The sequence below is a fragment of the Taudactylus pleione genome, unplaced genomic scaffold (assembly GCF_031769625.1).
Source record: "Taudactylus pleione unplaced genomic scaffold, aTauple2 ptg000122l, whole genome shotgun sequence".
Lineage (NCBI taxonomy): Eukaryota > Metazoa > Chordata > Amphibia > Anura > Myobatrachidae > Taudactylus > Taudactylus pleione.
This window is the reverse complement of record NW_028284524.1, coordinates 15,569,630-15,593,794: the sequence shown is the minus strand read 5'-3', so window position 1 is coordinate 15,593,794 and position 24,165 is coordinate 15,569,630. Positions and strand designations below refer to the sequence as shown.

At 43.9% G+C, this 24,165-nt stretch overlaps 1 protein-coding gene across 1 annotated transcript; it reads left to right on the top strand.

The window, feature by feature from the left end:
* Positions 1-226: 226 nt before the first annotated feature.
* Positions 227-23,967, top strand: ARPC2 (actin related protein 2/3 complex subunit 2). Its single transcript, XM_088472388.1, has 10 exons — positions 227-603; positions 3,207-3,241; positions 5,236-5,348; positions 9,848-9,893; positions 10,845-11,031; positions 12,186-12,279; positions 20,346-20,472; positions 21,512-21,612; positions 22,442-22,542; positions 23,625-23,967. The coding sequence occupies exons 1-10, from the start codon at positions 530-532 to the stop codon at positions 23,647-23,649; spliced, it is 903 nt and encodes a 300-aa protein (XP_088328514.1). The 5' UTR covers positions 227-529; the 3' UTR covers positions 23,650-23,967.
* Positions 23,968-24,165: the final 198 nt, after the last annotated feature.

The window sequence follows — 24,165 nt, the reverse complement described above, 5'->3', positions numbered from 1 at the left end:
TTATTTGTATTGGAATCAAACATATTTCTGCCTCTTCATGCAGGGTTTTGCAGGGTTAGGGCTAGACTATAGAGGGGTGATGGCCCTGTGACGTCACACCCACGTGACTCGGCCTGAAAGGGGGAGGGGCGGGGATGGTAACGTGGGACCAAAAGTGTCCCCTCGCGGGCTCGTGGCTTCGGGCACGGTGGCTCGCTGCGCTCGCCACAGATAATTATTCCCCCTCTATTCCCTAGTGGATGGTAACGCAGGAGCTGTCCACCCTCCTGCAGCGGTCACGTGGTGTCTACGTCACAGAGGTCCTTTCTCCAACTTGGAAATAGCAGCAACCCTTCAATGCAGCTGCATCAATAACAACTGGTATGTGGAAAGCGCCATATTGCCGTACTGCGGAAGTTCTACCGGCAGGCGCCATCTTGCTGTAGGGAAGTGGCTCTTGGTGAGATAGGGAAGGGAGCGGCGGCCTGTCAGTGACTGACACCGACTCATAGCTGTAAATTATCCGTGAAGTCCCCCACCAGGAGCCACCATGATCCTGCTAGAGGTGAACAATCGCATCATAGAGGATACCCTAACATTCAAGTTCGAGAATGCTGTGGTCGGGTGAGTGCGAGGCTGGTTCAGGTTACTGTGAGTCCAGGTGTAATGACCGGTAGTGGGCCCTTGGTTTATGTGGGGAGCCTGGTACTGGTGAAACATATTGTGCGTGGGGATCCTAGTCATGGGGATGACCTCATTGTGCGGGGGGGGGGGATCTCGGAACTTGAGTGTGCGTGTGGATTCGGGCACTGAGGGGCTACCTTGATGTGAGTGGGGATCCGGGCACTGAGGGGCTACCTTGATGTGAGTGGGGATCCGGGCACTGAGGGGCTACCTGGCTGTGAGTGGGGATCTGGGCACTGAGAGGCTACCTTTATGTGAGTGGGGATCCGGGCACTGAGGGGCTACCTTTTATGTGAGTGGGGATCCGGGCACTGAGGGGCTACCTTTTATGTGAGTGGGGATCCGGGCACTGAGGGGCTACCTTGATGTGAGTGGGGATCCGGCACTGAGGGGCTACATGGCTGTGAGTGGGGATCCGAGCACTGAGGGGCTACCTGGCTGTGAGTGGGGATCCGAGCACTGAGGGGCTACCTGGCTGTGAGTGGGGATCCGAGCACTGAGGGGCTACCTGGCTGTGAGTGGGGATCCGAGCACTGAGGGGCTACCTGGCTGTGAGTGGGGATCCGAGCACTGAGGGGCTACCTGGCTGTGAGTGGGGATCCGAGCACTGAGGGGCTACCTGGCTGTGAGTGGGGATCCGAGCACTGAGGGGCTACCTGGCTGTGAGTGGGGATCCGAGCACTGAGGGGCTACCTGGCTGTGAGTGGGGATCCGAGCACTGAGGGGCTACCTGGCTGTGAGTGGGGATCGGGGCAATGAGGGGCTACCTGGCTGTGAGTGGGGATCGGGGCAATGAGGGGCTACCTGGCTGTGAGTGGGGATCGGGGCACTGAGGGGCTACCTGGCTGTGAGTGGGGATCGGGGCACTGAGGGGCTACCTGGCTGTGAGTGGGGATCGGGGCACTGAGGGGCTACCTGGCTGTGAGTGGGGATCGGGGCACTGAGGGGCTACCTGGCTGTGAGTGGGGATCGGGGCACTGAGGGGCTACCTGGCTGTGAGTGGGGATCGGGGCACTGAGGGGCTACCTGGCTGTGAGTGGGGATCGGGGCACTGAGGGGCTACCTGGCTGTGAGTGGGGATCCGAGCACTGAGGGGCTACCTGGCTGTGAGTGGGGATCCGAGCACTGGGGGGATGTCAGAATCGGTAGGTGTGTAGTTCTGGGAAATATGTGTGTGCAGGAACGCGACTTGGCCATAGATGGGTGTGTGTCTTGGCCTGGTTCAGGGGCACCTGTGAGTAAGTTTCTGAAGTTACAATTAATCAGATGGGGAAATGAGAATCTATGAAGAGGTTGTAACTTATGTGTGTGTTTAGATTTGTATTCCCAAAATCGCCAGTTTCTTATCTTTTTTGAGGAAATGCTGTAACATGTAATTAATTATACACCTACTATACATTTGCATCCATGAATGTTCATGAAAATTTTTTACCACCACCTGCACATGCTTCCTAAGCATGCAAATTAGTATGTATAGATTTATCTGTTTTGAAGGAAACCTGGTGTGTTACTTCCTCATCTTGGTTGCATTTTAGTACAAGTCCTGTCAAGCCTGTTACTTAGTTCCCCCTTCAGCTGTGCATGCTGGTACAAGTTGTCCTGTGCTGCTAGCATACAAGCACTTATGCTATCAGCGCTACCTAAAGCAGTTTTATGAGGTGTAATAAGGTTTAATCAGTGCTTCTAAAAGTCTGCAGGTCTGCAACTGTTAAGCACCTTCTATTTATCTAGAATGCAACCATTCTAAAGTTGCAGATCGATGCATTTGGATTACACATTCCTAATATTTAAATATTCTTTACAGTTTTACTAAATTAAAATGCAATTGAATCCATTTCACGTGCTGAAAATGTGACAATATTATCTGGTCTTCTGCATACTTCACAAGATTTATTTAATTTTTGGAGTGTTGTCATTCATTCATCTGGTATAAGCCTCATAAATGACAGATTAAAACCTTAAGGGTTTTTGTTAAAGACATAATATTCTTGCTTATGGCTTCTATATGGTTGAACTTGTTTGGGACCCTAGTAGACTCTACCATTAAGGTTACTGTGAGGTTGCCTAAAAGGAACTGGAAAACATTTCCACTGTAAATATTTTATATTGGGTGTGGTATGTTATGACACGTTATCATGTCAACATGCTTAGCAAGTCGACAATGACCATGTTGACATTCTTCATGTGGACACGGGTGACATGTTAGAATGTTGACATAACGTCCCTGGCGGCAGTGGTGTCTCCAGCGCCATCTTCTGGGTCCCAATGATCATGTGATGAGCAGTTCCTGCACAGATGTCTGATGGAGTGGCGTTCTGGTGAGTATTTTTCCCTGTAAACCTAAACTCCCTTCCCCTAGTGCCTAACCTTATCCCTCCCGTTGACGCCTAAACTGTTCTGCATTCTGGGATTGTGAACATGTTCACGTTCGGGTGTCAACATTATGAATGTCGCCTGTGACCGGATGTCATTATGTTATTAACTTTCTTAAAACAGAAGTTTATTTGCTATATAACTGTTATTTATCACTTTTTCTCTTGTAGGAATAAACCAGAGGCTGTGGAGGTGACCTTTGCAGGTAATGTTTGTACAGCTGCCTCTTGTCTGCTAATGAGACATGTATTGATTTAAAAATAAAAAGAAGTGCACTATCTAGTAATTTCTGAATAAAGTGACAGCGGGTTTTATACAAAAATAGTAGCCCAATCACAAGTTTTCTGTAATATTAAGGACGGAACAGTTTCCTTCACATCTTACGTTTATGCTCTGCATATGTCTTCATCAAAATATCATTCAGAAATGTGATAATTGACGTTTGAAAATTTTGATCACCCAGTTCTTGAGCAGTTGTTACTGTGTGTTTGGGTAGATGAAACATCCAATTATTTTTGCACATGTGTACTATAAAGATCCTTGCATATGATTTAAAAACTAAAGGGGCCTATCCATTAGGCGACCTGAAAAATTGAAGCCTTGCGTTCAGTCCTTCAGGTCGCCGGGTGCGGTGCCCGCACTGAACGGCGTTCACTGAACGTCATTCAGTGCAGGAGACCGACCTCCTATCTGCGAACATGTGGAACCTGACGCTCGTTGTCAGGTTGACAAGAATGTTCCACAGATAGTCGGGGTCGGCAAGGACCAAGCGTGCACGCACATCCCTGGTGCTTGCCGGCTATCCATTAGACGACCTTTTAAATGATCCGACCAAAACCAGGAGGTTTTGTTCGGATCATTCAAAAAGTTGTGTAATGGATAAGGCCCCTTTAGCCAACAGTGTCAATTATTATCACACTGCTGGTTTAGAGCATAGCTAGGACTTCTCTGGCACATTGGTTGTTTACTTAGATCATGTTTAGCATTTTGTTACCATTACCAAACAGGGGCGTATCTATAATGGGTGCAGAGTGTGCAGGAAACACGGGCCCCGCACCGCACACCCTGCACACATAATATTACTTACCTCTCCGGAGTCCCACGTTTGGTGCGGAGGTCCGGCGATGTAAAACGACTGGAAAATGGCCTCGGCGGCCACTTTCCCGTCGTATGCGCAGTACAGGCATACACTATAGACTCTGGGCACACTCTAGTGCCCAGAGTCTATAACTCCGGCGCTGGCCGCGCATAGCTGTCGGTCGGAGAGGAGGGGCCCCGTGTTGGAGACTGCACACGGGACCCCTCCTCTCCAGAAACGCCCCTGTTACCAAAATAGCAAAATCGGGTGTTATAATAAAAAAAAAAGAAACAATCGTTTTTTTTTTTTTGGCATGTTTGTTATTTTTAATAATTCCTAATATTACAGGCATTTGTTTTAACTCCGTTCAATATTCACCAGTGAATTATACCCATGGTCTGTAGGTCATTAGAAGCATATGCTCAATCCTGTGTGTGCTGTATGCCTTTGAGGCTTGAATTTACCTATAGTGTGTGTGTGTGTGTGTATGTATATCTCCCTCTCCCTCTCCCCCGGGTGTTCAACATGCTGCCCTCCAGCTGTTGTGGAACTGCACATCCCAGCATGCCCTGCCACAGTTTTGCTATTAGGGAATGCTAAAACTGTGGCAGAGCATGTTGGCATGTGGAGTTGCACAACAGCTGGAAGGCAGCATGTTAAACACCCCTAGTCTATAGTATGTGTTTATATATAAAAATTTAAGCTACTGAATGTCCCAGCTCTTAGGTACCTTACCTCTACATAATACAACTTGTGTAGAGACTGCACCGTCCCCACGTACATCACAGTATGCCAGGCCGCGGCAGCGTGCGCTCCATGCAGAGCTATGGACCGCGGGAGCAAACAAGACGCACGGTCGACTCGCGGCAAGTCGGAGCAACGATGTGGCAGTACACAGAGCTGTTATTGAGAAACATGAATATAGCAATAAGTCTTGGCCCTCTGTCATATAATCTGTGATTGGCCACCATTATCATTATTAGCTGTGTTTTCACTGCTGTGGATGGATAGATAATATTTATTGATGCAATGATCGTGACCTCCTTTGTGTACAAGACTTAATATCTGTATTGCTCATCCCTGCTTTTATCTTTTCATTTGCTACTTATGTTCTGTCTCAGATTTCGATGGCGTTCTTTACCACATCTCTAACCCAAATGGAGACAAGGCGAAAGTGATGATCAGCATTTCTCTGAAGTTCTACAAAGAGCTGCAGGAACATGGCACTGATGAGGCGAGTGCTTTTGCTTCAAACATTATTTTAAGAAGGCCTACAGTACATGTGCTTACAGTTGCACATTCAAGATAGAGAGTGTATATTTAAGTCAGATTTTTCTCGTGTCTACATAGTCTCTGTCATCAGTGACTATGTATGTATTCCAACATCAGACTATCCACATCGATGCCACTAAAAATCAAAACCGAAACATTGTTTTACCACTGAAACTTTGGAAGTGTGCGTGTGTGTGCGTGTATGCTCTAGGGGACAGCATGCAGGAGAAGGCAGCTTCGGGTGCAGTATTATGACATGTAGGTATATGAGTTATCTAGGAAACCCATACCTACAATCATCTTTTTGTGTGTGTGTGTTTTTCCAACTATTCCCATCAGGAAGGAGTATGTGAGGGCGATACATTCAGTATCATTATTCTATTCCGATCCCTTATTTGAAGCTTATTCTGAATACCTATAGCCCTCCCGTGTAACAGAGTACTAGTGGGGATTACAGTCTGTCTCTGAGTGTCTTCTGTTCTGGAAGGCATGACGACAGTTATTCTGCATTAGGTTAGACATTCACATGTGCACACCATACTGATTATACTCTAAACCAGTATACTTATAATTAACATTTCTGTTTTTTTTCAAAATTATATTTTATTTTTTTTTTTAGGAGTTTTATATGTTTACAAACAGGCCTCCCATGTTTTCTAATCGATTTCTAGTGACATTAATTAGAAGTGTATCTAGCATGTACCTTCCATACAAACTGTATTTATTCAAAGAGCCTGAAGTATGCAGTCCTCTCCCTGATCCCGTACCCCATTGTTGCATCCCAGACCTGGCATGTTCAGATATGAACAGCTTTGTGTCTAGTTAAATGTGTTGAGTAGGAGAAAATATATGCTGTGTATAACGGTAGAGGATACCGTGAAACATCTGGATACAATTGTCTGCAGAGAACATTCTTCTTTTGTAGTCATGCATATGTATTATATGATGTGTCCACTTAGGAGTAGATGTCAAATGGAAAATAAATTTTTCTTCAATTACATCTGCCAGTTATTTGTGCTAAGCATATATTCAATGTTGTAGTTAAGCAAATATTACGAGCAATGTTTTTGTTTTCATACGAACTTGAGTGATGCTGTATTGCTGCTTTTAAGGCGCTAATGTGTGGGTTGGATCATAAAAAATATTATTTTCAAGGTATTGTCATTAATCCGAAATGTGGGCATGGTGGATGTGCTTAGTGCATTTAGGCAAGGGTGTAAGTACCCAGCGTTTTCTGCATGTTCTTCAATCCTGGTAAACGCTCTATAACACTGATAGTACAATAATAATGTAAGTGAATGGACCCTTACATATTCTTTCTCCCAAGTGTTTGTGTAAATTGTAACGTTGCTTGCAGTAATCACAAGCATTATTAGTACTTGGTGCTCTAAGCTGCAGGGGGGATTAAGAACGCATTTTGTAAGTAGTTAGAAGTGTAGTTACCATACAAGGATTTGTGTTTGCTTGTAACAGGTATTTTGCACCATTCAGTACATGGCCATAGGTGTTATACTGCCAGATAGGAACACATTACTAATTATTCCTAATTGGTAAAATTTGTGGTAAATTTATCTCGGCAGGTTCAGCATCTCCTTGTGACTAGTGAGAGGGCTTTGTTGTAGGAGGGAACGGAGCATCTCCTTGTGACTAGTGAGAGGGCTTTTTTGTAGGAGGGAACAGAGCATCTGCTTGTGACTAGTGAGAGGGCTTTGTTGTAGGAGGGAACGGAGCATCTCCTTGTGACTAGTGAGAGGGCTTTGTTGTAGGAGGGAACAGAGCATCTCCTTGTGACTAATGAGAGGGCTTTGTTGTAGGAGGGAACGGAGCATCTGCTTGTGACTAGTGAGAGGGCTTTGTTGTAGGAGGGAACGGAGCATCTGCTTGTGACTAGTGAGAGGGCTTTGTTGTAGGAGGGAACGGAGCATCTGCTTGTGACTAGTGAGAGGGCTTTGTTGTAGGAGGGAACGGAGCATCTCCTTGTGACTAGTGAGAGGGCTTTGTTGTAGGAGGGAACGGAGCATCTGCTTGTGACTAGTGAGAGGGCTTTGTTGTAGGAGGGAACGGAGCATCTCCTTGTGACTAGTGAGAGGGCTTTGTTGTAGGAGGGAACAGAGCACTTAAGGCACCAGATGTTTTATATTAAATGTTCCTCTGACTACTTTTAAATTCCCTTTCTGTTTAAATGTTCATTGGTGCTTTGCATTTTATTCATCATTATTGTTTTGTTTACAGTTTTCATGGAAACATTTGACCATTCCCTTATATCTGATTTAATCTGACATACCTCTTATATTTTTCCTGTCCCTTCATATCACCTTTTCTTTTAGATTGGCAGGATTAGCATTACTTGCTATTTTTAGCTATTCAGCATGTTAGAATACGCTGTCCCTATACACAACTGACAGGCTCATTTCCTGCATGTGTATGTTTGTAGAGTTGCCCGTCCCCCGTCCAGTCATGTACTGTAGTTGTGTAGTGCTGAGCAGTGTTGCGTTCTCTGTGCTGTGTGTGATGGCAGGAAAGAACCTTTTATGGAAGAAAATAGTCTGCAGGCAGCAGTGTGGTCAGAGAGGAGGAAGCGTGTCATACTTCCTGAGCTGTCCTGTAACACTGAGTCTATACACTGAAAGCTGCAGGAATGTTCAGGCTCAGGCAATGCGGTCTCCTGTCTTAGGCAGTGTCTATATATCTATTCAGTGATTGCAAATGGACTCCCTATTGTGCAGAGTGTATCTTACGTACTGCACATCCGTCCAAGCCATGGGTGGTGCTGTGTTGTACGTGTTATGGTTGTGTCTCCACTTGTAATTAGTAGGCAGAACTGGGTTGTAGCTGGGCGTTCTCACAAGTTCTGAGAGGGCGTGTCGATGAAATTGCAGGCAATACACAGTTCTATGTAAATAAGAATGTTTTCAGATGCAAGTGTACGGCTGGTGCAAATGAGCACTGATGATGATTGTTATGAAACCAAACGTATGCATGGTCGTGGTCTGGCTGTGCATACTGTAGATGCATACAACTCTGCATATAGGCTGTTATACGCATTTAGTTCAATGTGGGAGTAATGTGGCCCACCCATGTTCATTTGTCCCTTTGTCTCTGTACCATTCTACCCTGTAGTGTATGTTTATTGCTGAACAGTGGAAACTGGCAAAGGCCTCGGCACGCAATCATTTTTACAAATGTGTATATTCTTATGCTAAGATATACCTGCAAGACTACCAAATAAAATAAAGACACAAAAAAACTTGTCTTTCCAGTACATGTAAAACAGATAAATGTTTCCCATTAGTCTTTGAACATTCCTGTTGCAAATTAAACCGTTTTATGATAAATTTTGAAGGGGCTAAATGGACATCTTAGAAAGTGTTCCCAGCTTTTCCCTTTTTAAAGCCGGTCTGTACCCTATAGACAGCTGTACATACACAATACAATATATGAGCAGTTATTCATACCTACACGTATGGTTACATACTTTAAGGGACATCACCATCATTATTAACTTGCATACATCTTAACTTTACACATAAAAAGTTAATCTATTTATACTTTGACAGTGGATCTTCAGCCGTATCTCTATCCGCATGTCGGCTGTACTTAAGTGGTTCCTAGAACTGTCTGTAACCAAGTTACATTGAGCTAGCATAAGTGTGTGGAGACGCCACCAAATGTGATCTGACCATTTATTTAAAATCCATAAAATTGCTGAAAAAAATACTTTTAAGTTGGTGTCACCATATCAGAGGACTTTTATTTTTGTTCACTTGCTATCATTCTATACAACCTGTATCGCTGCCAGCTGTGCTTTTCATCTGTGTATTTATATCACTAGGGGGTCACTTATTTTGACAGACCTTTCTGCCTTTGCGGGCACAGGGATGCATCCTCCATTTCCCAGAATGAGAGAGTGATAGACTCTCTACTTACAGTAGGTATCTGTCATTACTGATATGCAGACCCTGCTCTGTTCCTGCTCTTGGGATAAGGGATATTGTGGAAGATGTATGAAGCTCTGGGAAGCGACAAAGTGGAGAGTGTTAAACAACCAACCAATCAGCTTCCAACTGTCATTTTTCAAACGCAGCCTGTAACATGTCTGTTAGGAGCTGATTGGTTGTTTATCACTCTGCACTTTATCACTTTCCAGAGCTTCATACATCATTGTCATTCTAGTTCCAGAAAGGTACCAGCATAAACCTGCAGCTAAATGCACAATACTTTTCTTTCCTAAATTTTAAAATCAGTATTGTGATGGAGCCCGTTAAATGTATTACACATATTCATCCACTCCTGTTTAAATATGTCTGTGTATAGCGGTAATAGGCCTGAGGATATTGGATAATATTGCATTGTTCCTTGTTCTGTGGTTTAAGTAAATCCACAATGTAACATTGTTTTTTTTATTAAGGAACCAGGAAATACCTTTATCTGAGTCTTCCATCTGTGTCTCTACTTTGACAGGTCCTGAACAAGGTCTATGGAAACTTTCTGGTGCCTACTGAACCCGGTATGATCTTCTTATTAGATGTTACAGGTCATTTGTTTAAAGAGATCCCTTCAGCAAGTGCTGAATTCCCATTTTATTTATACTTTGCATAGCATTTATGGGTATTCTTCTGAGACCCTAATGTCTATGAGAGATCGTGTAAAGTAGCTGATCACCTATCCTGGTCACCTATAGCCAACATATGGTGTAGCATCCTGTGGGAGAGCATTATACGTTACACAACTCACCTTGAAGCTAGGCTAATGGGGCCACTGTTTAAACAATTCAAGAATCTGGAGACAAGTTATCTTTAAGCGAGATGCTTCTGCACATGCAGGAGGCAGAGTAGAGCCCATGATGACATATTTGCATTTCACCAATTCTTTTATTTTATCTTTTAAATAATATTCATGTGATGGGTTTATTAACTGTGCCCCATAGAACAGCTGGGTCAGCTCATGTACAGATATTTATTTTTTTATTGTTTTAATAATTGTTATTGTTTTTTAACCGGTAACAAGTAGGGTACAGAAAAGAGAAAAAGTGTATGCAGGTCCCACACAATTGGCTATTAAGTGAAAATAGTACATCTCCTAGATTACAAGCATGAAAGAAAGTCCATGCAATATATGAGGACAATCGACCTAAAGGCCGATAAAGGTCAGGCCACCCTGAAAACCTGGTACTATATAGTATATACAGTGTCACCCTGAAATCCTATGTACTATATGGTATACACCTTGCTGGCCTGATATCCTAGGTATTATATAGTATACACGGTGTCACACAATTTAAATATTGGAATTGCATTTCTCTGTTACATATTTGTGCCACTGGAACCATTTCTTGACTGGGAAAGCCAATATTCTACATCTGAAGCTTCTTTGGATTTTGGATATAACTGTAGCTATAATAGGGTTGAGTGCAGGACTGTCACAATATCAAATATGATGTATTCACTAACCCATCCAGGTTACAATGTGTCATTGCTGTACGACCTGGATTCCCTGCCTCCAAACCGAGAGTCTGTTATTCACCAGGCTGGCATGCTCAAGAGGAACTGCTTTGCCTCTGTATTTGAAAAGTACTTCAGGTTTCAGGAAGAGGGAAAGGATGGTGAGAGGAGAGCGGTTATTCACTACCGCGATGATGAGACCATGTGAGTGATTGAAACCGTTTATTATATCCTCCTGTGAATAATAGAGTAGCCAACGTCTGGAGGGATAGCCAGAGATTTCAGTAACTATTTCAAACACCGAATGAGAGCACTTTTTGTTTTACATTTTAACTGGTTGTTTATTTAATACACGATGGCCACATGTCTATGCATAGATTACGCCAAGAATAATATTTATATACATTTTTCTGATGTGATCTAACACCTTGATATTTTTTAGATTAAGGGGATCTGTTATTTATACATTTATATGACTGTAAACATCCACTGGCATGTATATAGACTGCATTGTGCAGTGTGTCTTGAATTGAACTAATTAGTCTGGGCACAATATTTTCCTATTGTTTATGAGGACAGTAGAACAAGGGATTACATATTGAGATAGGATACCAGCTAAAGGAACATATTCACACAATATATTTGGGGAATTCCCCTTTAATGTAAAACAAGGGTAAATTATGGAGATGTGATTATTTGCAGTACATAACCAATCCTATATATAGATTGTGATCTTGAGATTATAAGTGCATATTTTGTAGGAATGAGAAACCTGATCAGTGTCAAAAAATTAGAAACTAATGTTGCAATCTATAGAAGAGAAGATTGGTTACAATAGTAATAATAGGTCATTTATTGAACAAAAAAGTGAAATATAACATATGTATCAATGCAACATGTAATTAATGAAAGCTGTTAAAACTTTAACAATAATAGAAATGTGTGTTGCTAATTAACAGGCTTCATACATTAATTGAGCCAAACTTCTAAATAAAATTAAATTATCCAATAAAGGAGAATAATACTGCAGTAATATATTTGTTCAAATTATCTGCAGGAATGTCCTGTATGTTCTCTTAGTCTACAATACAACTTTTTAAAAAGATTTCATTAAAAGTTACATTTTATACAACTTTGTCTTATATAAGAGTGCACCCACAAAGGAAAATTCTGTCTTTTGCTGAATCATGCCTTTATGATTCAACACCCAATATATAAGACTACTGTATATCTCTTAAATAAAAATGTAGACATTTCGTATGTGTATCACTTTCCTTTTACTTGTCCTACCCTTATCTTTTTTTATCATGCGCTATATTGCTTTGTACATTATAATAAGAACTTGGTACATTTGTCAGGTACGTGGAAGCCAAAAAGGATCGAGTCACCGTGGTGTTTAGCACAGTATTTAAGGATGATGATGATGTGGTGATAGGAAAAGTATTTATGCAGGTAAGTGAAGCTGCATAATAGTAACATAGCATCATGCTATGATGGAAGGGTCCTGCTGCTTGGGGATAAATCAAGAGTTTAAGAACTTGATCTCAAATGTTGCTGCCCAAATCGTATAGACACACACACCAATCAGCCATAAAATTAAAAACATCTGCCAAATACTGTGTAGGTCACCCTCTTGCCACCAAAACAGCTCTGACCCTTCGAAGCATGGACTCCACAAGACCTCTGATGGTGTCCTATAGTATCTGGCCCCAAGACGTTAGCGGCAGATTCTTTAAGTCTTGTAAGTTGCGAGCTGGAGCCTCCATGGCTCATGCTTTTTATACCAGAACATCCAACAGATGCTCGATTGGATTGAGATCTGAGGAATTTGGAGGCCAAGTCAACACCTTGAATTCGTTGTCATGTTCACCAAACCATTCATGAACAATTTTTGAAAGAGGCCACTGCCATCAGGAAATACAGTTGCCATGAAAGGATGTACTTGGTCTGCAACAATGTTTAGGTAGGTGGTACGTGTCAAAGTAACACCCACATGAATGCCAGGACCCAAGGTTTCCCAGCAGAACTTTGCCTTCACTGTCTTGCCTTCTTTCCATAGTTCATCTTGGTGCCATCTCTTTCACTGTGTATATTACGCACATGCACTCGGCTGTCCACCCAAATCTAAAATAAAACCTGATTCATCAGACCAGGCAACCTTCTACCATTGCTCCATGGTCCATTTCTTCCAATAGGGGGCGCAGGGACAACTCTGGGTATAGCTTGGAGAGGAGAGTCAGGGCACCAAACTGTTAATGCAAATTACCCACAAGCCCAGGCTCCTCTCCTCTATACCCCACTTCCAGGCACTGGACCTCAGTTTGAGTTTGTTGCCGACAGTAGCTGGGCACCAGTTTATAGGGGGGCTACTTTAGGTGGCTCCCCACTGTTTATTTAAGTTATTTTATTTTTATAGCTTATCAGTATGGGCAGTGGAAGACATCCAATAGGACGCCCCCACTGCCGCTCCACCAATACCAGCGCCGGTGGCCGCAGCACTGGCAACTGGGTCAGTGTCTTCGGCCGCGGACTACACAGGACGGAGCTGCCGGCCTCAGCCAGCGCACATCGGGGCAGATCAGGTAAGACTGCTCCCTGCATGTAGGGAGCTGTGAGTCAGTGGCTGTCACCCATGGAGCAGGAGACCTCCGGCGGTGCTGGTAGCGAGGGGCACCCGGTCTGACCGCGCTCACCACTAGACCACCAGGGACTTTGATATGGAGCGAGGGCTTCCTTATTGCAACGGCGGCCATTTCCCTGGGGTTTAGACCAGCCGGGTGCTTCCCTGTTTGCCCCTCTCGCTCCACTGGGGCGCGCTTTACCTATGAGGCCAGCAAGTCCCGGGCACAATTTATCTTCACTCCTCCCCAGAGCTGAGCGGCCATTTTTGCTATAGCCTGTCTCAGCGGTGGAGAGTGAAGCAGGGCTCCGAGCTCCTCTGATAGCCTGCTCACAGCAGCTGCGCTACTTTCCTGGCTCCTTCTTGCTACATCTGGCTGGTTTGTTGAGCTTTGCCCACATATTCTGCATCGAGTGGTCTGAGGGCCTGATTCAGAGCCGCTCGTAAGCGGCCGCTCGTTCGCTCCAAGCGATGTTCGCACATCTGCGTATGGGTTGTAATGCGCATGCGCCAACCAGTCAGTGCGGTCGGAAATCGTGTGCTCGCAAAATAGCAAGTGCCTGCTAATGTGAGTGACAGAATGAGGCGTTTGTGGGTGGGAACAGGGGAAGGTGCTTGAAAACGGGGAGTGGAGATCCGAACGCAGGCGTGCCAAACAGTCAAAACGGGCGTTTTAAGGGTGTGCATAATTAACAAAGCAGCGTCATCGACCACGTCACTTGGTTGTCTTTTAGCCTGAACTGCTCGCATGATTGCGGTAGGAAAATGCTACCACAAGAATAGCGAGCAGATCATACGCCTTTCGATGTACTCGATTAATCAGATAAATAGCGGAGATGACGTATGATGCGATCGGCCAAGGGGCGTCTTTACAAAATAGCGACCGCATGTTTCGTTCGCTCGCTCAGACATAGAGGTGTCAACAGACCGCAAAGAGCGAGCACTCAATTTAAATAGCCGGCCCTTTTTTTCTGAACGAGCGTCCGCAAATAGCGTCTGGCTCTGAAGCAGGCCCTGAGTGTATACTGTATGAAAGTGTACTTTCCTCATATCTGTGCCGCTGTGGCTGGTCACTGAGGGTACATCCCTTGCAGGGGTGAGTACTATTTTTAGTTGTATACCTATTGCTACAGCAAAAGCAGGTATATTTCTAGTACAAGTTCACTGTATACTAGCCCTAAAAGACCCGGGTTTGCTGACACCATACTTTTTGTTTAGTGTGCAGTTTTTTTTTTCTGTGACTTAGTCCAGAAATAAAACTACTAAGGAGGCTGGGGCTACTGCATCACAAACAAAGTCTTAGTGTCACTTTCTCCTCAGGGTCTGGAACATGACAGTCTGTGTGTCAGTTGCTTTGGGGCCCTGCAACAGGTAATTTCTCCTATGGCTTCTTCTCAAGAATCGGCTTGGGTGTCTCGGGCTGACTCAGGTTGTTACAGATGTTTGACCGTATGTCAATGTCAGTACCACCTGTCCCTGTTACTGTGCCACAGCTCCCCGTGGCAGAGCCGCCGTGGATGCAAACCTTATCTCAGTCTGTCCAAGGGTTAGCTCAGGTGTAGGTGTCTACGTCCTTTCAGCAGATGCTGGATAGAGATAGGGCTCCTAGGCATAGACCTGCTTCACGTGAAAGTTCCACTTCCATTATCTGCCGGAGGTTTGGATTCAGAGAGATCCTCAGATGGTGAGTATAGTGTTTCCATTACCTCAGACATGGAGACATCTTCTGTTCCAGAAGAGGCTATGTCTCCTGTAGACATAGAAGCTCTTATCAGAGCAGTTAAGACTATTCTGCTAGTTGAGGAATCAAAGCAACATCCTAGATCCAAGGCACCTGTCTTTAAAAGACCGAAAAAGTCAGTGGCGGAATTTCCATCTTCTGCACAAGTAGAAGATCTCCTGGTGGAGGCTTGTACTCACCCTAGTAGATGCTTTCAAGATTCTAAGCATATTGCTACCTTTTACCCTCTCCCTGCTACGGAGAGGACTAAGTTGGGAGTCTACTCCCCCAGTGGATGCCCACATTACTTGGCTTATTCTGTCATCCCTTCTACCTATTCCTAACATGGCATCTCTTAAAGATCCTACAGATAAAAAATTTCTTAAAGATCATTTATGTAAACGCAGGGGTTCTGGCTCGTCCAGTCCTAGCATTGGCTTGGGTAGCTAAAGCTGTGGCTCTCTGGGCAGACACTTTGGAAGATGGCACACACAGAGCTGGCTTAGCTACTACAGTGGCCCATATCAAAGAAGCAGCTTCTTATCTATCCGAAGCATCTATAGATTCAGGGATTTTGACCTCTAATGTTTCTGCTTCGGCAGTCACGGCCAGAAGAGCAGCACCCCTTGAAAGGGGACACATAATCTAAGAAGGCTCTGGAAGCCCTTCCTTTTTCAGGTGACATTCTGTTTGGTCCTGAATTGGATAAGATTGTGACTACGCTTGCAGAATCCAAATCTGCTTTCTTAATCTGTCACCACTACGAGACCCCAGGACTTCAGCATCTTGTTCCTTTTGTTCTCATGGTAAGACCAGAGGTCAGCCATTTCCCAGAACCCAGGGTTCTGCTCCTAATAGTTTCAAGCCCAGAGGTAAACAATCCTGGTCCACCAAACGTCCAGCTTCAAAACCAGCGGAGAAGCTTGCCGCAGGATGAGACAGGCCTTCTCCAGGGGACCTTAGAGTGGGAGGCCGGCTTCTTCGTTTTTCGGCAGTGTGGATGCAAAACACAACAGACTCCTGCGTCGGGCGTGGTGTCTCAAGGATATGCTCTCCCCTTTCATCAGTGACCACCTTCAAGGTTCTTTTCCATCGGCTTTCCTGCACAGCCGAAAAAGGCAGTAGCTCTCGAGTCCTCTATTTGTGCTCTCATGGCCTCAGGGGTCGTTATTACTGTTCCCCTGTCCCAGAAAGGGTTCGATTTTTACGACAATCTATTTCCAGTGCAGAAGCCGGATTGCTCTTTCCGACCCATCCTCCATTTAAAACTCCGGAACAAATTTCTTTGGATTCCCAAATTCCGCATGGAATCCCTGTGGTCCATCATTCTAGCTTTGGGACCAGGGGACTTTATGGCATCACTGGATATACAGGATGCCCATTTACATATCCCTATACAAACCAATAATCAACATTTTCTCAGGTTTGCTGTTCAAACCAGACACTACCAATTTCAGGCATTACGCTTTGGACTGTCCACGGCCCCTCGGGTGTTCATGAAGGTCATTGCAGTTATGGTAGCACATCTGCACCACAAGGTTGTCAGAATTTTACCATACCTGGATGACCTGCTTCTCTTGGCACAGTCTCCAGCAGTTCTTTAGAGATTACATCCATAAGACGGTGGAGGTGCTTCAATCACACAGGTGGATCATCTATTGGAAAAAGTCCACGCTATCTCCATCCCAGGAGGTGCTCCATCTGGGAGCCTTGTTGAATTCCAGAGCTCAGAGTCTCTTCCTCCCTCCAGACAAGATTGTGTCATTACAAACCAAATTTCGCAAAAAGATATATTTGGGAAAGGTCTAATAGTTTAAAACTTCCAAATTATGAAATGGCAGAAAGTGAAGCAGTCAAGGCTCTTATAAAAATAAGAAAGATAGATTTAATCTCATATATATATTCTCAATACATATGTATCACAGTGCACATCATACTACAGTTAATAAAAATTTCCTACACAGTAATAATATAACGATTGGATTTGTAGAATACCAATATCGGATAATTAAAGTAGTATCATGCAAATTTCTCTGAAGAAATGTCCCAACAGATTTGTTTGAAGGGGAAATTTTTTTTTATGATGGTTAAAAAATGTTCTGCCTTCAAACAAATCTGTTGGGACATTTCTTCAGAGAATTTTGCATTATAATACTTTTTCAATTATCCGATATTGGTATTCTACAAATCCAATCAAGTAGTTATATTATTACTATGTAGGAAATTTTTATTAACTGTAGTATGATGTGTATTGTGATACATATGTATTGAGAATATATATGCGATTAAATGCATCTTATTTTTATAAAAGCCTTGACTGCTTCACTTTCTGCCATTTCACAATTTGGAAGTTTTAAACTATTAGTGCGGTCCTTTCCCAAATATATCTTTTTGTGTTTTGTTTAATGGGTGTTCACAGGCCCCATTTTTAGGACGTGCAGCTGGATACTAATTAAGGATTCTTTGGTGTCGACTTTCGACATGGTGGAGTACGGTCCGTTTCACTCCCGGCCTCTACAGGGACTCATTCTGTGGCATTGGATCAAGTCACGTCCGAACCTCAAGGCTCAGACTCTATTTCTCCCCAGGAAGTTCGTATCTCCCGAATGTGGTGGCTCCAGCATTCTCATCTGGACAAGGGATGCCTCTTTTAGATCCAGCACTGGGTCCTTCTCAACACTGATGCAAGCCTTCACAGGTCGGGGGCTGTAACTTGTCAACTAACCTTTCAAGGACGTCGGGAGAGCCAGCTATCCATCAACATTCTGGAGCTTCGTGCTGTGTACAGGGCTCTGTCGGGCACAGCACTTCCTTTTGGGACTCCAGTGATGAAGTCTGACAACGCAACCGTGGTGGCCTACATAAGTCACAAGGGTGACACTCTGTCAAGGAGCCTTGCAAGAAGTTGGCAACATTCTACGCTGGGCGGAGCGGCATCTTCCAGCACTGTCCGCAGTTTTCATCCCGGGCATTCAAGTTCAAGCTGGAAGGAGGAACTCTGATCCTGGTGTCTCCAGAGGGTGTGGTATGCAGATCTTCTGGGCCTGTCCATAGAAGCCCCACTGTGCCTTTTACTGCGGCCGGACCTTCTATCTCGGAGCCCCTGCTTCCATCCGGATCTAGTCCGTCTCGCTTTGACGGGGTGGCTCTGGAGACGTCCATTTAAGAGCGAAAGGATTCTCCAGAGGGTTGTTAGAACCATGCTGCAAGTAAAGAAACTGTCTTCAGCTTGTATCCATCGGGTTTGGCGTACCTATTTTCGGTGGTGTTTGACTAAGGAGTTAAATCCCAGGTCTTTCTGCCTTTTCCTGTATCCTTTCTTCTTTGCAGAAAGGTCTGGATTTGGTCCTTCGGCTTTCATCCTTGAAGAACCAGTTTTCGGCCTTGTCTGTCCTTTTTCAAAGACCAATATGTAACTCTGCTTCCTGAGGTTCGCACTTTTTATCCAGGGAGTTCTCCATGTACATCCACCGTTTGTTGCTGCTGTGGGTCCCTGGGATCTTTCTTTAGTTCTCCGAGCTCTCTAGTTGGCTCAATTTGAGCCGTTGCAGTCAGTCGACTTGCACTGGCTTATATGGAAAACAGTGTTTCTATTAGCCATTGTGTCAGCTCGGAGGGTATCGGATTTGAGCTCCCTCTCGTCATGCTCTCCTTTTTATTGTGTTCCATTCTGACAGGGATGTCTTAAGGACTTGCTTAGGCTACCTTCCCAAGGTAGTGTCCCGTTTTCATATTAATCAGGAAATAGTAGATTCTGCTTTTCAGTCTTCGGATCCATCTCACTCTGAGGCTTTGTTGGATGTGGTGAGGGCTCTCCGTCTTTATGTCAAACGGATTAAGATGTTTCGTAAGTCCGGACTCTCTCTATTTGTCTTGTAAGATTTTCACAAGAAGGGGTGGCCAGCTACTAAGCAGACCTTAGCCCGCTGGTTACGATTTACCATTCGCCAGGCTTCATCCTTTGCTAACCTATCTGCCCCTGTCGTGGTGACTGCCCATTCCACCCGGTCAGTGGGGAGTTTGTGGGCAGCATGCTGTGGGGCTTCTACAGAACAGCTCTGTAAGGCTGCCACATGGTTGTCTGCTCATGTCTTTATCAGATTTTGCGCTTTTGATACTTTTGCGCCCTTCGGGTGTTCTCTGCTCACTACAGCTCAGGAGTGTCCCTGCCCATAGGGGACAGCTTTGGGGCGTCCCAGTGTTGTCCCTGCACCCCCTAATGGAGGAAGAAGAAAAGGAGACTTGTGTCTTACCTGTTAAGTCTCTTTCTTCGACTCCATAGGGGGCACAGGGGGCCCACCCTGACATAACTGTCTGCCGGGAGGTGTTACCTTGGTGACTGGTACGGCTGTACTTCCATGATATGTATGGTTCTGTATGTATGCCGGCCCTCCTTCTTTACCTCGCTCATGCTGTGGGCTCGCAAACTAAACTAAGGTCCAGTGCCTGGAAGCGAGGTATATAGGAGAGGAACCTAGGCTTGTGTGTTTGGTGCCCAGACTCTCCTCTCCAGGCTATTCTCAGAGTTGTCCCTGTGCCCCCTATGGAGTCGAAGAAAGAGACTTAACAAATAATACATAAGTCTCCTTTTCTGATGCTCACATGCTCATTGTAGAAGCTTTTAGCAGTAGACAGGCACTCTGACGAGTCTGCGGCTATGCAGCAAGCTGAGATGCACTGTGTGTTCTGACACCTTTCTGTCATAGCCAGCATTATCTTTTTCAGCAATTTGCTACAGTAGCTGTTCTGTGAAATCGGACCAGACGGGTTAGCCTTTGCTACCCACAAGCATCAAACAGCCTTGGGCGTCCATAACCCTGTCGCTGGTTCACAGGTTGTCCTCCCTTGCACCGCTTTTGGTAGGTATTAACTGCAAACCGGGAACACACCACAAGATCTGCCGACTGGAGATGCCTTGACCCAGTCATCTAGCCATCACAATTTGGACCTTGTTATGCTTGTCTATCATTCCTGCTTACAAAACACCAACTTGAAGTACTGAGACTTCACTTGTTGCCTAATATATCCTACCCTTTGATAGGTGCCATTGTAACAAGGAAATCAATGTTATTCACTTCACCTGTCAGTGGTGATTGGTGTATATCCAGCAGATCTGATCACTGTATTCAGGTTACTGTTGGAACATATCTCACCAAGTGTTGTTATGTTTTATTGTAGGAGTTTAAGGAAGGGCGTCGTGCCAGTCACACAGCACCTCAGGTTTTATTCAGCCACCGGGAACCCCCTCTGGAGTTAAAGGACACTGACGCAGCAGTGGGAGACAACATTGGCTACATCACGTTTGGTGAGAACACACACCAGTCTGTTTACCTACAAATTTATTGTGCCTTACGAAAGAGCTTTAATATATTTGGACATTAATAATGGAGTAAAGTGACTTAATTGATTGCATACATTGTGCTGCAAAGTCACCTATCTGACCACATTCATCATGCATAGGCTTTTTGAGACCAATAGGGTGTTGCGATTGGAATGCACATGCTGGAAAAAGTAAACTTTTGTTTCAGTGTCCTATCTGCTGTTGGATATGGACCACACCCTTAACATAACAGCTTTCCTTTTTTTGTTCTAAGATTCAGCTTTAACTCCTTTAAAGAGATCATTAGGGCTGTCTTTGCCATCTGTGCACTTATTTTATTTTTATTTATTAAGTTTCTTATATATCGCAGCATATTCAGTTGCGCTATACAATTGGAAACATAAATAGAACAAAACTGGGTAATAACACACAGATATATAGGTAGGAAGGCCCTGTGTTTATGTGCCGATAAATGTGCTTCTCTAGTGTAAAGTGTGCAAGGAAGGTACAGAAAACTGTAAGTATGATCTTTACAAACTCCCGTGGACATATCCAAATAAGGTGTAAATGGTTGTTTCCACTCCCTAAACTTGTGCACCGCTGTAAATTCGCAGACTCCTATCTTTAAACTCATATAAATATACCTTTCCTGCAGCACAGAATTTTGTTTTTGCCTTTGGGACAGTGTATAAATGCAAATTAAAGCACACAGCTCCTACCATCACAAGGAGAATATTTTTGCATCTCTGCCATCTTAACGTGCTGAACGAAAGTTTGTTCCCATATAACGGTTGCAGTCAGTCAGAAAAATAGTTTGATGACACAATAGAATAGCATTTTCTCTGCATGGCCCGTTTTTCTGTAGCTTTGTAAATAACCGTTGTCTATTACACTGTCATGTTTTTAAAGTTATTTAAAGACAGATTATATTTCACTTCAGTAGTTTACATTTAGCAAATTGTAATTACCACTTCCTAATGTTTCTTGTTTGATTTACTTCATTTTGTCTTTATCATATTCTCAGTGCTCTTTCCACGTCACACGAACACCAACGCACGGGACAACACCATCAATCTCATTCACACATTCCGGGATTACCTGCACTATCACATCAAGTGTTCCAAGGTAACTACTGCAGATGCCAGACTCCAGGTTCTGTTTATACAGTTATAGACATGTGGTCAGTATCTGGCGGCTATGTGGCCCTCCTGCACATGTTCTTTGTCCTTATGATCCTAATGACTGTTACTGCAGATGGACGTGTTCTACATTTCTGCAGATGGACGTGTTCTACATTAGCTGCTCTTGGTTACTTTTCAGGCTTCAACCTGCTCCCAGAATTTCACAATGTGACTAGTGCTCATTAGCTAATCAATGTGCGACTCCCATGTGGGATAAAGCAGCACTTGTGAAGCCCCATCCACTATCGTTATTTAGCTGATCATTTCGATTATTAGAAATGTAAAAATAATTTTAGAATTTGGTGAGGTTGGGGAAAAGGCTACAATACTGCATTTTGTAATGGTGTCTCTGATACAGACCTGGACATTGAGAGAAAGTCTGTAGCTTTTCTGTGGCACATTGTTTTATTATTGGCCCAATGTCTTTCAGTCCCTTAAATGGGAATGTAGAATGGTCGGATGACTTTACAGCGAGTTCTGCTACTTACACAAAGTATGGAGCATATTAGGGTTCATTTAGTAAAATTACGCCGGTGGGTGAAATGCTGTATCCTGTAGTAATAATGGCACATTACCAGCTGATGTCCAGGTGCCCTGGGTTACAGTAAACAATTAATGTTTGCATCACATTATTCAGCCTTTGTTTTGTATGAACACAAGTAATTAGTTTAGAGACTACAGGTGATTTGTCACAAGGTAACCTCTGGCATCCAGTTATCTTTACCATACAATGTCTGTATCCTCCTCCTTTCACCCTGAATATTTCCTAACAGGCTTATATCCACACTCGCATGAGAGCAAAAACATCAGACTTCCTGAAAGTTCTGAACAGAGCTCGTCCAGACGCAGAGAAGAAAGAGATGAAGACTATAACGTGAGTCTGGCTTGTGATATCGAATGACCACAGTGTTCACAGGAGTGCAGGGTGCAAAGGGGTTTTCTGTTTATAACCACTTTATCGTGCATTGAGAGCACTGTCCACAAATCAAGTCATTTCTCTAATCCAAGCCCTCTTTTTAGGGGAACCTCTGGGGTAGATGTTGGTAATATACGTTTGATTGATAGACCAAGGCATGGAAGGATAAATTGCAAGTTCTAAGGAACTAGACGGGAAGAAAATAACAAACCAGCTCATTATTGTAAAATGGTGCATATCCAGTGTTCTCCTCATTCTGTACCCTGACATAAATTGTTGTTTAATGTGGACATTGGCCAGGTTTGCATCAGGATAGTCTGGTTTCTGCCATTGTTTGTGTGACGGAACTTATCTTGCATACTTGTGGTCAGTGATATATTTTAAACTTCTATTTATTGCACATTATCTGATCAGACTTCTTTACAAGTCCACAGTGACATAACTGGAATGGGTACGGGATGCCTGCGGTCAGAATCCCGCCATCGGCTTCCCGACAGGGTTAGGATCCCGACACCTGTCGGTCGGTATCCTAACCCTCCCCCTCTCCTTAACCTAACCCTCCCTCCCCGATGCCTGAACCTAACCTACCCCCATGTGCCTAAACCTGACCTCCCCCTCCCTGTACCTACACCTAACCCACCCCCTAACCTTGCTACTTACCTTCAGGATTCTGACAGGTGTCTGGATTCCGGTGCCGGCATACTAACCGCCGGAGTCCCCATGGTCGGGATATTGACCGCATCCCGACCTAACATTTCTCCCTTTATGTTCTATATGTTAAATATATGCAAACCTTATTCCGGGTTTTTGGAGTATTTCATAAATTTAATGTTCTGTAAGGATCTTCGAAGTTATACAGCTTTTAGCTCAATTCAAGACAGACTTTTGAGTTCTTTCAAGGTGTTTGAATAAATAACGCTGCCGACTTGTATTGTGTTCATTATTGTGAATATTGTTTTATGAAGGGCCGGTGTTTTCCACTCTGCCTTTACATGTACTCTAGGAAGTGTTTTACATTATTGTTTTTGTTTTATTTTTAGGGGCAAGACATTTGCCACTCGTTGACCATGTGGATAACGCCAAGTCAGTATAGGGAACGGCACTCGTCACCCCAGGGGTCAGAATTCCAGATGGATCTGTTCCAATATGACTATCTGGGGGTACAATTCCATGAAATTCAATGTGTTTAAAGCTGTGCTTTGCCAAGACTGAAAAATGAGAAGATGGGTGACATTATCGTTGTTATCCATAATCCTCTCCCTGCCACGTTCTGCTTTCTGTTATTGTTTTCTTATTGGGGAAACAAAATGATGGTTAACATACATGTGTCATAATTGCAAATGTGTATGTTTTTGGAAATGTTAAATAAATCTTTATATCCTATTTTGTTGACTTGTAATATCATTTTTAACATTTGGTAATTAAAGATGGGTAATGTACTTTCACGTTACAGTGCTGCCCTGGAAATGTCACTAATTGATGTGGGTTCTGGGAATAGCGCACATATTATCGAAGGTAAAATGCCCATTTATCTAATTTTTACATCATGTCACCCAAAAAAAAAAAAAGTCAGCAGAATCG

What these genes read in the sequence shown, in the direction of transcription:
- ARPC2 (XM_088472388.1), top strand. Translation starts at nt 530, where the DNA reads ATGATCCTGCTAGAGGTGAACAATCGCATCATAGAGGATACCCTAACA. An exon ending in AGGAACATGGCACTGATGAG is followed by an intron (nt 5,349 to 9,847) that starts GCGAGTGCTTTT and finishes CTACTTTGACAG; the next exon opens with GTCCTGAACAAGGTCTATGG. An exon ending in CATTGGCTACATCACGTTTG is followed by an intron (nt 20,473 to 21,511) that starts GTGAGAACACAC and finishes TCATATTCTCAG; the next exon opens with TGCTCTTTCCACGTCACACG.